This window comes from Hippopotamus amphibius, chromosome 8, assembly GCF_030028045.1.
Source record: "Hippopotamus amphibius kiboko isolate mHipAmp2 chromosome 8, mHipAmp2.hap2, whole genome shotgun sequence".
In the NCBI taxonomy this organism is placed as follows: Eukaryota; Metazoa; Chordata; class Mammalia; order Artiodactyla; family Hippopotamidae; genus Hippopotamus; species Hippopotamus amphibius.
The window spans coordinates 88571683-88585072 of NC_080193.1; the positions used below are offsets into that span (position 1 = coordinate 88571683).

Genomic DNA, 13390 nt, shown 5'->3' on the forward strand with positions numbered 1-13390 from the left:
AGAAGATTGTCACTGTGTTGATTTATATTTCTTTGATTACCAGTGAGACAGACTATCAAAAATAGATATTTATTGGGGAATTCCCTGGTGGTCCAGTGGTTAGGACTTGGCAATTTCACTGCCAGGGCTGGGTTCAATCCCTGGTCAGAGAACTAAGATCCCACAAGCAGCACCTCACAGCCTATATATATATACATATGTATATGGGCTATGTATTTTGTGAATTTTTAATTGATTTGTTGGAGATGTTTATATATTTAATGTATTAAGGCTGGTAACCTGCCTATCATTTGGGGCATACTTTAATTTGTTGCTTGTCTTTTAATTTAGCCTCAGAATTTTGGGGGAGAACTTTTTTTTTATTTTTTATTTTTTGGCATGTGGGATCTTAGTTCCCCAACCAGGGATAGAACCCATGCCCCCTGCAGTGGAGGCACGGAGTCTTAACCACTGGACCAGATTTTTAAAAATTATTTGTGATTTCTTTATTTTGATAAATGTCAAACATATAGAAATGTATAAATAATAGTATGATAGTGTAATAGTAAACACCCATGGACTCAAGAATTAACATTTGCTATATACATATTTAGAAGTAAGTTGCAGACATTATTATGCTTCAGCTCAAAATATTTGTCATACATCTCCTAAGAAGTAGGACAGTCTCCTTCATAACTGTAATATGATTTTCACAGCTGAGAACATTAACAATTATTTCTAATATCATCTTCTACGAAATACATAATCAGATTTCTCCAGTTGTCCCCAGTAGGACTGTAACACCTGGTTTCACTGATTCTTGATCAAATCAACATCATGCATTTCCTTTGATTGTTCTCTCTCTTCGGTAGCTTTTAAATCTAGAAGTGTCCCCCAACTTTCTTCTATGATACTGACTTACCCGAGTCAAGGGCAGTGTCTTGTAGAATGTTCACACTGGAATTTGTTTAAATCTTTCTTTGAGTATTATTTAATTTGTTCCTCTTTCTCCTGTATTTCCCACAAACTGAAAGTACCTCTAAAGGCTTGGTTAGGTTCTCGTTAAACAATTTTTTCAAGAATATGTGGAAAAGGACAGTGTTTCTCCAACTGTAGTATCTTAAGAATCACTGGGTAATCTATTTGAAGTGCAGATTCTGATTCGATAGGTCTGGAGTGGGGCCTGAGACTCTGCATTACTCACAAGCTCCCAGGTGGTGCTGAAGTTCTGTTCCCAGGACCATACTATGAGCCGCATGGTCAAAGGTGTTGCTGTGTACTTCACACTGCCTGCCATCAGGAGATATATAATGTCAAGTTGTCTCAGCATAAGTGATGCGAAGTTTGATCCCTTGATTACAGTGGTGATCACCAGATATTGCCACCCTAAAGGCACTTTTCCCCTTTACAATTAGAAGTCATCTTGGGGCAATTAGAGGTCATCTCAGGACACTGGCAGCACAAAGTTTCAAATTATTTACCGCTTTCTACTTCTCTTTTTGTAATATTATTTTGTAGTTACTTTGTTAATGTCTGTTTTCCCCACAGTGTCCGTTTTGCTCACTGCTGTACCCTAGTGCCTGGTACAGAGTAGGCATGCAATGACTGAAGGAAAGAAATGGAATTTGTGGATTTCTATCTTTGATAATATAGTTAGAAAGCTGCTTTTAACTTGAGCTGATTTTTATTTCTAAAAATTAATAAATGTACCTGGTAAAACAATTCAAAATATAAACAGATCTATAATAAAACGTGTCCCTCCCATCTTAAATGACTCCCATCCAGTCCCCCACAATTAGCCACAATTCCCATTGCTTGCGTACCCTACGAGAGTATACAAAATTATATACATATATTTGTGTCTACTTTTATATTTCTCTTTAGTGGGAAGACACTATCACCATTGCCATGAATCTTGCTTTGTTTCATTGACCGGTTTATCTTGGGCGATTATTCTACATCTGCTTGGATAGTTCCACCTCATTGTTTTTCATTCACTATATAGTATTCTCTGGTATAGATACAGCGGCATTTATTTAACTAGTCCCTTATTCTTGGACACTGAAGTAATTTCCAGTGCTTTGCTATTATCAACAAGGATGCAATTAATACCCACAGGCATACAAAGTTATATGCACATACATTTCATCTACCACAAAAATTCCTAAAAATGCGAGAGAAAAAAAAGGTGTCCGTTCCTTCTGTTCTCTCTGTGTGTAACAAGCAAATAGCGAACAACTGGGCCCCACACCAGGCTCAGTCAGAGACATTTTCACAACTGAAGTCTCCAAAGCCAGAAGTCAGGATGCCTTCCTCCCTCCCCTCCACCCGTGCCCCCAGAGCCAACCAGCCACAGCTTCCTGCTAAGTTAATCTCCTAGGTCACGTCCATCACTTTGTCCTCTCTATATTCTGCCTCAGCCTCCTTTCAGGTCTTCGTCCTCTGTCTTCGGAACCACGGCTGTGGTCTCCCCATAGGGAGAGTCTTACATCCCCATACACGTGACTTAGCTTCCAAAGCGCAGCTGCCAGGTTTGAGTATGCCCCTCTCCTGTTCAGTGTCCCCCAGTGTCCCTCAGTGGCACCCACTGCCCGCAAGCAAAAGGCCACTCCCTTGGTCTGGCTACAGATCTGCGTTACCTCGCTCCCGCTTTTGCAGCGTCCTTTGCCATCCTCCCCCCCCACCCCCTTGTGTGCAATTCCAGAATTGTCACCTCCTACACTCCCTACTACCGGCCCCCCTGAGCCTCGGGCTTCCTTTCCTGGTGTACCTCCGTGCACAGACCACCTTCACCCGAACCTTGCCTCTTTCCCAAATCCTCAGAGCTTCACTTCTGCAGGAAGGATTTCCAGTCACCCCATTCCCCCATGGCCACCCCTGGGGGGTTAGGTGTCCCCTGAGCTCCCGCCCTCCGTGTTATCTCTTGCACCGCATTTGCAGGATTTCAGGTTTGGACAGTTCGTTCAGGTGCCCTTCTCCACACTAGGGTGTGAGTTCCTAGAGAGCAGAGGCGCAGCCTAATCATTGCGTGTCCCTGGGTCCTAGCACCGTGCCTGGCCCAAAATAAGCTCTGATACATGTGATTGTGTTGAACTCTGTGGGTGAAGTGTATCGGGGTGGGGGGCGGGCTGGCTGTGGTCTCACTCAAAGTTGGGAGCTGTGGTGACTCTCTGGTGTGTCTGGCCCTCTGGGATGCAAATCTGTGGGGACTAGTGTTTGCATGGAGAGCAGGAAATAAAGCAGGACCCCTAGGAGGGCAAGGGCAGAGGCAGGGAGGACTCGGTGTTTAGCCTGCCAAGGGCTCCCGGGACTGGTACTGGGGTTGACGGCGCTGAGCGAAGGTACTGCGGGTCCTCTTCCCAGGTGGACGCTTCGTGACACTTTTCTAGGGAAAAGCAGTGGAAGGGGGCGGGGCGCTGGGGGCAGTGTCACATATACTGCAGATCCCCTCAGAGACTTGGGAGGCAGATCAGCATCTGGGGCACCAGGAGGCAGCCTTGAGGCTGGATTCACAAGATAAGGGGGTGGGAGGGGTAGGGGAGGTGGAGCTGGGGGGACAGGGATCAGTCTTTGGGAAGGGCAGATCTTCCTTCTCCCCAGTGTATTTATTGCGGCGGGGGGGGGGAGGGGTGGGCAGAAGCTACCCACCCCCGGGAGAGGGGTGAATGAAGCCCGCCCTCATCTTTCCAGCCCCGGACGGGGTGGGGAAGACGGCTGGGCGTGTGCGCCCAAGGGGCGGGCGGGAGAGGCCCGGTGGCGGCGAGGAGAGAGGCCTCTAGTGGCCACCGTGGGAAGCAGGAGAGGGCGGGCCGGGAGGGCACTTCCTGCCAGGGCCTGGGGCTGCCCAGTTTTGCAAAGGAAGTGCTGCCAGGGCCGGAGGCAGGAAGTAGACCGGAGGCTCGCGCGAGGGTGTGGCCAGCGGGTAAGGAGAGGCCCGGTCGGGGTGGGGGAGTGGAGACGCTGCGGAGGTGACCTAGCCCGAGCGCGCGACCCCACCCAGCCTCCCCGGAGCCCCTGACGCCTCGGCCTGCCAGCCCGTCCGGCGGCACAGCGTAGCCCGCGACGCCTCGGCCGCCCGCACGCGGCCTGGGTCAGTCGCGTTCTGAGTCCTTCCGTTTGGAGCTGAACTTGGCTTCCCTCTAACTCGCTCCGCTCCCCATCTCCACTCTCTGGGGCCTCACGAGCCCCTCCCCTCTGCTCTAGGGCGGAGACCACACCCCTGCCGTCTCCAAATACCTTCCAGGGGCCTCTCCTAGGGACGCATTTCAGCTTGCCTTGCAGCTAATATTATTGAGCCCTCCCTGTGCGGGCATTTAATCAATTCTGCAAAGAGGGCCTATCTCCATTTTGCAGATCAGGTAACTGAGGCCAAGAGAGGTAGAATTAAGTAGCACAGACGGATGCACTCAGATCCACTCAAGAGTTTGCACTTTCAGACTTGAAGCCCCAGGGGGCTTCCGGCAGTCCTTCCCTCCACTACAACCCCCATCCTTCCAAAGGGTTTGCTGAAGGGAGGTGTAGCTTCATGGGACCCCCCGCACTTCAACACCTCCCCACCAATAACCACAGAGTCAGGATTGGGGGGTCTGGCTTTCTCTTTAGTTCTCATCACTTTGGGGCTCTCCGTTACAGAGAAGGCACTTAGATGGGAGGTTCACCCAATTCAGACCAACCTTGTCCTCCCTCCCACCCCCAGCGCTCTGGGAGGGAAGGGTAGTGACATCTCCATCTGACATCCCCCTTGGCACTGGTATGTGGGTCCCCTTAACCGTTAGGCCTTGGGGAGAGCCCAAGGCTTCGACCTCCAGACTCAGCATTTGGGGGAGGGGTTCCAGATAAAGGACTCAGAGCTGGAAGGCAGGACGTCCTGGGAGCTGCCCCCAGCCAGCAGGGGGCGAGGCAGAGGGCTGCAGGGGTGGCTTGGCGAGGGGGAGGGGGACAGCTTGGCCAGGCTTCCTGAAGACCCCCAAACCCCACAAGAAGGGTCCCACCTCCTACAGATCCCCTAAAGGCACGGGTGAAGTATGGGGTGGGTGGGAAAGGCACCGGTGAGGTGGTGTAGAGACCCACACACACACTCCGCTGGTGGAACTAGCACAGCACTGGGCACAGAGAAGGTGCTCAATAAATGTTGTTTGAATGTATGAATGAATGGAGCGAAGAGGGTGTGAAGGACAAAGGACAGGGCCTGGGGCCCCTTGGCCCAGCCCATTTCATTCAGAAAATAGAAGTTTAAAAAATGTAAAAATCCTTTCCCTCCTCCCCCCCAGTTTATGGGCCCAGGAAAGGGAATGAGGGAGGGGTGTCTACCCCAACCCTTCCCCCTTCCCTTTCCCTAAAAGTCTATATACACATATACATATTTATATGACACCGCAAAAGGACCCTGCCTACGCCCCCACACGGGGACCTGGGGGCGCCAAACCCCACAGCCTCAGGGTGGTCAAGGCAGAGGTGAGAGGTTGGAGGTTGGGCCATGTGGGAAGCAACCCTCAGGTGCTGAGCCCAGAGAAGCTGGATTCTGGGGTCCTGAAAGACAGACCCCTGCTCCCTTTACAAGTGGTAACAGATCTTCCACCCTCCCGGCCCTCCCAGGCAGAGATTGGTGGGGGCTGTAGCAGTCCCAGGGAGGAGGTGGGGAAACTGGGTCCTCCCCCACCAGCCTAGACTGCTGCAACCTGAAGGCTGTTCTAGGCAGAGCTGACCCGGATCGCGGCCCTGGGAAAACGGGGCCAGGAAGAGGGCTCTATGCAAGGCACTTGGTGTCCACTGTTCCCAGGCTGGGGGCCCAAGGCGTGAGGCAGCAAAATCCTGCCCCTCCCCCAGGCAGAACTGGAGGGGCCTGAGGGACCCAATTTGGCAGCAGAGAAACATGGCGGTGCAGAGAGAGAGAGAAAGAGAGGGAGAGGGAGAGCAGCACGCAGGACCCCACAGGTCCCCGAGAAGGAGGAGGTTCTAAGGCACTGACACAGGGACCCAGGGGCTCCTCGCCCGCGGTGCAGCCTGCTGCCCCCTCCACAGCCTGGCCAGGCTGGCGGGGAGACGCCCACTTCCCCGTGGCGCTGAGTTTTCTTAAGGAAGAGTCCGCCTGTGAGGGGTGCGGGTGTGGTCAGGGGCAGGTCCTGGCCCCGTGGCGCCTCACTAGCTGCCGGGCCGGGGCTGCCTGAGCACTGAGTACACGTCATCCACGCGGCTGAGCTGCTCGAAGAAAGGCAGGAGGTCGTGGAGCTCCGTGTCACTCATGTTGTCAAACCACGAGGCCACCGGTACCTGGGCAGATGGGTGCAGGGCAGTGAGGGGGGCAGGCGGCCCGGGGCACAGAATGTCCAGATCAGCCCTGAGCACCCACTGCTTGATGGGCCACCTCCTGGAAGCCCCTTACCCACAGTTTTCCACCATTCTGAGAGCAGCCCCCAAGAAGTCGCATTTACACACAGGTCAGAGCAGAATTATAGAACCATACTTAACCTTACTGTGTGCCAAGCACTCTGATATTTCGGTTCTATTTAGATTTTTTTTTTTTTTGGCACATGGGCTTAGTTGCCCCTTGGCATGTGGGATCTTCCTGGAGCAGGGATCGAACCTGTGTCCCCTGCATTGGCAGGCGGATTCTTAACCGCTGCGCCATCTAGAAAGCCCTCTATTTCGTTTTTTTAAAAATCCCAACTAGGACCTACTAAATTATTTCTGTGATCCACTAGCAGCTCACCACTGACAGCATGAAAAATGGAAACTGCTCTGGTGCCCAGCAGGGACCCAAGCCCATGGCAGGCGCCCTGTCTACGCAGGCAGAAGGGGCTGAGTGACCAATAAAGGGCAAAGGGGAGCGGTGGGTGCACAAGGCGAGGGGGCAGCCGGCATGGGTCACTGGGGGGAGGAGAGGAGGAACGGGAGGGCACCAGACCCCGTCCTGCCTGGCACTCACTGCGTTGTCCGGATGGAAGACGTAAGAGGCGGGCGAGTTGTCCAGGATGAGCACCCGCCGAAGGTCTCGGCCCAGCCGGCTCAGGTCCTTCACATAGTTGCCCCGGTGGAAGACACATGACTCACGAAACAGCCGCGCCCGGAAGGCCCCCCACTTGTCCAGCAGGTCAGCTACGGGGTCTGCATACTGGGGGGCGGGAGGTGGGTCATCCGGGGCCGAGGGTGACCCAGAGATCACTGCCCAGAGGTCGTGTGCTGGAGGCGCATAGGAAGCGGAGGTGCCCCGGGAGCCCTTCGGAGGGTGGAGGGCTCACCTTGGCAAGGCTGGCGGTGAACAGCACGCATTCGAAGAGCTCACCCATCCGCTGAAGGAACTCGTCGACGTGGGGCCGCTTCAGCACGTAGACCTGGGGGGTGGGCCAGTGAGGGGACGGCTGGCCCACAGGCCTGGGTGGGGTGGGGGGAGCCGGGGGCTGGGAGGGAGCAGGAGGAGGAGGCGAGGAGCACAAGAGGGAGGCTGGTCCCAGGGCCCGCAAGCTCCACTCGGCCAGCCACCGCAACCACCACTGGGGAAACCACCCACCCCACCCACCCAGAAGAGGATCAAAATGAACCTCCAACTCCTGGCTTCGGGCCCTACCGCAAAGGGAATCACTGATTCCCAGCCCTTCCTCCACCATGGCCTCCGCCGGATGTAGGGGCCTGGGGGCAACCCCCTCACCCCAAGGCTGCAGGGCACCGGCCCCCGAGCCAAGTAATGGAGAACAGGCTGGACAGCACACAACCTATCCTGAATTACTTGAACTGGGTCCCGGGCAGGGTGGGGTGAGGGGGCACCAAGGAGGACCCCCACTCCCTGCAGGCCTTGGAGTTGGGCCAAGTCCCTGAGGGTCTGTGTGACCTTGAGCAAGTCTCACACCCTCTCTGGGCCTCTGACATTCCACATCTATCAAAGTCCCAGCTGGGGCTCTCAGGACTGGTGGGAGGAGCCTGGGGTCTGGAAGACAGATGCCAAACCTACCGCCTCCCCCCTAACCCGGCCCCTCACCTGGTGGACCACCCCATCAATCTCCACAGGGATGATGAAGTCGGCATTGTTCACTGGCTGTGGGGGGAAAAGAGCTGCTGGAGCTGGGGTGAGGCCCCCTGAAACCCCCCTCCCAGGCCAGGGCAGGCTCCCTCCAGAGACCCAGGGCTGAGGACTGCTGGGCAGGGCCCACCTTGAAAGAGCTGTGCACCAAGGTCTCGTCCAGGTCGATGACTACGCAGATCTTGTCCGAGTCCTGGGCCTTGGCCTCAGGGAGCAGGTACCGGACGGGGGTCTGCTGTGGGGATGGGCGGGGCTGGCTGCGGGCACCTCTCGCGAGCCCCAGGCACTTCTCCTCCGCAGGTCTTCCCTCCCCCAGCCCTCTACCTGCTGAGCCACTAGGGCAGCGGGGAGAGACCAACCCCTTCCCAGCTTTGCCCTGCCAACTGTGGAGCCAGGGGTGGGCCGCCTGGCTCTCTGGGCTTCACTTCCTGACCGGGGAAACCAAGGCAGAGGGAAGTTTCCACTTCTGAAGGGGAAACTCAGAATTCCTGTGGTTGGGGGGCCCTCCCCTAGGAGGCAGTCTTGGGGCATTCAGGACTGAGAAGGCCTGGGAGGGTGGAGGGCTTGGTGGGGGGTAGGGAGGCTCCACCCTCCTTCCTACAAGCAGGTCCTGAAGAGCCCCCTTCTCCTAAACTGCCTGCAGGCTGAGCCTAGGTGCCCCTGTAGCCCCCACGGGGCCACCACGCACCTTGGGGACAGCACCGTTCTCCTCCACGAGCAGGGGTGCCCCACTGTGGGCGGGCAGGGCCTCCCCATCATCCCGGCAGACGCAGCAGAAAAGTGAGTGGAGGATGCCCCGACTCCGGGGCTTCTGAGAAGCCGCTGACTTCTGGTCACCTGAAGCAGGGAGGCCCAAGGTGGGGGTGTGCACACTGACTGGCCTGCAGAGGTGTGCATATGTGCCCAGGAGCGAACCCCTGGGCTGAGAGGATCTGGACGTGCCACCTTCGTTGAGGGAGACACACTAAGGTGGCATCCTAACAGTCTTGGCTCCAGGCCACCCCTACGTTCCCCACAAGTTCTTCTAGTGTGGGTACAAAGTTACCCACATTAGATAGTGGGCTGGCTAGAGGCAGGGACTGAAGGTGTTTTCTCTTCCTAACAGCCTCCATCACTGCTGGGAGACCAGCCCAGTGGGGGCACCTCCTGACACCCTGTTCAGTAGGGCCGCTGCCAAAGAGGCTGAGGCCTGGGGCCCAGGGGCCCACTCCCGCCCTCCGTCCATCCTCTCCACCTCCAGAAGTCCAAAGTCCTCCCTGAGGCTGGGCCCAGATACAGCGGATGGGGGCCCGGGGCTAGTGCCCTGTGGCCATCTGCTCACCCCTCCTCCTCCGCCCCCGCCTGGACCTCCAACCTAGATCCCGCTGATAGACCCGCTCACCCTCCAACCGCCCCTCCACCCAGCCTCCTGCCCCTCCACCGGGGGAGCTAGGTCCAGGCCAGAGGTGGGTAGTCCTGGAGGGACTTCCCAGCCTCTTAAGTCAACACCGGGACAGGGAAGGGCAGACCCCCGGCCCAGACCCATCCGCCCGTGGTGCCGGGCCGAGGCCGGCGGCATCTCGGGTAGGTAAGTGTGCACACAGACCCAGCGCCCACCGGCCTGCAGCCGGGGCGCCGAGTGCCCGGTCCGATGCACACTGGCGATTCTTAAAAGTGGGTTGCCCCTCTAGGCGCCTCCACGCGTGACGGGGAAGTTTGTGGGGAACGTGGCTGTGTGCTAGCGGGAGATCCTTCCAACCCTCCCCAGCCGGCTGTCACCTCTGCGCCCCCTCCCGCGACCCGACCAGACCACAGCCCAGAGGGGGCGGAGTCTCAGCTGGTGGCCTGAAGGCGCCCTCTTCAACCCCCCCATCTCCCAGCCCCTTTGGCGCCAATGGGGGGGGAGGGGGCGACTCTCGGGTAGCGCGCACAGCCAGTCCGGAAACCCCGGAGGGCGCCTCTTCTCCACTCCTGCCTCAGTTTCCCCAACTAGAGCAGTCAGAAGCACCCAAAAGGCGCCATGCCCCGCCCCGCGTCTCTGAGCCTCTGCGAATTCAAACTCTCATCCAGTTCCCCCTCCCTTTGGAAGCTTCGGGCCCCGCCGAGGCGGGCTCCCGGGGCGGCGGCAGCGGCGGCTACCCAGGGGAGGGTCCCGACCCCCTCCTCCTCCCAGCGGCGCCGGGACCGAGGGCCCCTCCGCGCGCCGCAGTACCTTTGCTCCGTAGCGGGTTCCGCGCTTCCTCCTTGCTGATCTGAGTAATGACGGCCGAGCTGTCCATGGGGCCGGGCGCGTTCCGCTCCGGCCGGACTCTGGCCCGCGCGCCCGGCCTCCCCCCCGGCTCGGGCCGGAATCGGGGCGCGGGGGGGAGGGGGGGTGGGAGGGAGGGATCCCCGTGAGCTTCGGAGGGGAGGGGAGCCAGGTTCTAAGGGGGAGGGGGAGGGAGGGGGCGCGGAGGAAACTTTGTTACAACATGGAGTTTCCTCCCCGCGAGGCGGATGCAAACATGGAACCCGGGCGCCGTTTCAAGGCTCCCCCTTAAAAGGGCAACGGCTTCGGCGCGACCTGGACTCGGCCGGGGCTTTCATCACTTCAGGGGCCGGCGCGGCTCGGCGGGCTAGGAGGCGGGCCCGGCGGGGGTTCCTGCGGCGCTCCAGGGGGCGTCGCCTGCCTTCCTGCCGCCCGCCCTCCTGCGGGGCCGAGCCTCTGCGGCTGCGTGGCAAGACCGGCACCCAGCCCACCAATCTTCGGGCGCTGGGCAGCCAGGGACCAGGGCCCCCTCGGAGCGCCCACGCCTGGGAGTGCCCCGAGGGCGGCTGGGCTCCAACCTCTACACATTCTTAGGGTCAGGGACTGGCAGCGTCTCAATTTCCTCATCTGGGAAATGGGGATTACACCATCTGGTCTGTAAAATGAGTCTTCTCCGGTGGTCTTAGGGGGCCCATCACGCAGGGAAGGCTCTTTGGCATCTTCAAACGTCCGTGCAGATCCACACAATTAGGCTCTTAACTGGACCGTGACCTTCACTACCTACCGCAGTCTCGGACCCCTTCCCCTAAACGCGGAGCGGTAGGGCATGGAAATTCCAACTGTCTACTCGGGGATGCCCCCTGCCAACCCCTTCCAACCGCCTCACCTTGGCGCCCGGCCACGTGCACTCCCCGTGCCCAATCCAGCCACCTGGCTTTCTCGCCGGAAGCCAAGCGCCTCCACGCCTCAGGGCCTTTGTACATGCTGTTCCCTCTCCCTGGAATGCGCTTCCTTCCCCCTCGCACAGCCAAATCCCGCCGACCTCGAAGAAATAACACGCCCTCCAAGAGGCTTTCTTTTCCTAGGCCTCCTTCTCTACTCCCCACGCCGGCCACTCAGTGACTATTGGGGAGGGGGAAAATCAGGCGGCGGCTACACACAGTGGGCGCCCAATCCCTGCGGGCTCAGTGCCCTACCGTGGGGACCACGGATATCAACTGGCGGACCTTGAACACCCGCTCCACCAGGGTCTGTGTAGACACACCCGCGAGCGCGGGGCCCGGGTTTCCACGCGGATTCTCTATGAGGGAAACTCCCACGAAATGCGCGGTGAGGTTTGCGGGTGGGTTTTTATCCCCCTTGTTTACGAAGTTGCTTCCATTTGTCGTTACTATGTTGTGTTCACAGTTTGAAAAGACGAATAACGCCAAGCCTTGACAAACACGCCTCAGCACTTCCTTCCCCCGCGGGGCAGGCCGGGGAGGGGCGGGCGCGTCCTGTCCCGTCCGGCCGCCGGGTGCGAGCGCGGCGCACGTCCTCCAGGCCGGGCGGAGGCGGGAGCCGGGGAGGGAGAGGCCCCGTGCCGGGGGCGGGACGCGAGGGCAGCGGCGCTCGCCCGAAGGCGCGCCGGCTTCGGGCCTGGGGACCAGGACCGGGAGGAGGTGGTCAGGCGCCGTGAGTTCTGTGCACTCCACGACTCTGCTCTGCTCCTACGCCACCCGCACGGCTGCCATCGTTGCATGTAATCACGATAATCGCCAACGTGTGGCGAGCCTTTAGTCTGGGTCCCGCTTTGGCTGCGCCCCTCATCTCGTTTACTCCTCAGAACGACCCCCTTTAAGACCCATTTTACAGATAAAGAAACTGAGTCCCGACAAGTGAGCGACTCGACCTGCCCTCCGGGCGGGGCAGAGATGGGATTCCGGCAGCTGTGCGGAGCCCCCTCCCCTTAGGTCCGGCCCCGGGGCGGGGCCTCGGCTTTATCTCCCTTTGCCCAGGCGGCGCTGACCCCAAAAGGAAATGTGCGGCGGAGGGCTGAGTGAACTTCTGGTCTCGCCCCTGGCTTGAGCAGAGCGGCTCGCCTTCCTCTCCCTTCGTTTCTCCCTCGTGAAGGCTAGTAACTGGCAGGCTGTCCCAGTGAGGGTCAGGAGAGCTGACATGGGGATAGGGCACTGGGCAGGACCAATACTCCCCCCTCCTCCAGTCGCTACTACCTCCGCCCCCCCCCCCCCGCCCCAACGCCATCGTCTCCTCCGAGTCCTCACTGGTGCGGGGCTCCTCCCCGGGAGGAGTAGACCTGCCCCCCTCCCAGGCTCCGAGGTGCACCTTCCGTCAGGGCGGGGTGGATGCGGAGTGAGTCCGGACGCCCGTGCAGTGCGAGGGGCTGGGGATCTGTGGGGACAGAATTGCTGGTGGAAGCGTTCTGCAGGGTGGGGCGGGTTCTTTGGGTTTCCTCAGGAAGGAGGGGAGCCCACACCCAGCAGCTGTCTCTCTACCCGCTCTGCTCCAGCAGGTGGGGGGGGGGGGTCGCCATACCCGCACAGTTTATTTTTACAAAGTGTTTCATCGGTTTGCACCGCAGGAGGAATAAAATCATGGGGACTGTGAGTCGAGAAACACTAGGACTCAGCGAGGTTCGGTCTGGCAACTATGGACAAGTGTCTTTTTCATCCAGCACCTCAGCTTCCTCCTCTGCCAAATAGGGTTGGTAAAGTTCCAACCCAGGCAAATGGGTGGGGGGAATGCCGAGCAGAAAGGCAGGATGCTCTCCTCCCAGGCTCCGTGGTGCACCTTTTGACAGAGCAGGGTGGATGGGGAGTGCGTCAGGACACCCGTGCAGTGCAGGGGTGTCCTGTGGGGATAGAGTTGTCGGTGGAAGCTTTGGGGAGAGTCAAGGTGTCAGACAACTCCCAACCTGAGGGGCTGATGAAGCATCTAGTTAGATCTGAACCTGCGGGCTGGGAGGACCAGAGCTACTGGGGAGGGGGCAGCCCTTTGGGGGTGGGGGGTTGCCGGAAATGACTGACCTTGGCCTGACTTCATCTCTAACTCCTTACCCAGGCCCAGGGCAACCCCTTAGCTGGCCCTTTGGTCCCCTCCGCTCCTCACCTTCCTTTACCCCAAGTTCTAAGTTCCAAGCTTGACTATTAGTATGACCAGCCTTCCGTTCT

General features: G+C 58.3%; 1 protein-coding gene across 8 annotated transcripts; it reads right to left on the bottom strand.

The window, feature by feature from the left end:
- Window positions 1-5356: 5356 nt before the first annotated feature.
- CTDSP1 (CTD small phosphatase 1) lies at window positions 5357-10576 on the bottom strand. 8 transcript variants are annotated; one of them, XM_057744527.1, is made up of 7 exons: window positions 10185-10570; window positions 8682-8830; window positions 8124-8225; window positions 7952-8008; window positions 7218-7310; window positions 6905-7090; window positions 5357-6249 (listed from the first exon to the last, which is right to left on the bottom strand). In XM_057744527.1, the coding sequence occupies exons 1-7, from the start codon at window positions 10249-10251 to the stop codon at window positions 6121-6123; spliced, it is 783 nt and encodes a 260-aa protein (XP_057600510.1). In that variant the 5' UTR covers window positions 10252-10570; the 3' UTR covers window positions 5357-6120. The 8 variants fall into 8 exon arrangements, with proteins under 8 accessions (XP_057600510.1, XP_057600508.1, XP_057600507.1 ...); XM_057744525.1 differs by having other exon boundaries at window positions 5976-6249; window positions 7218-7376; window positions 10185-10576; XM_057744524.1 differs by having other exon boundaries at window positions 5976-6249; window positions 7218-7376; window positions 8124-8228; window positions 10185-10575.
- Between the last annotated feature and the right edge of the window lie 2814 nt (window positions 10577-13390).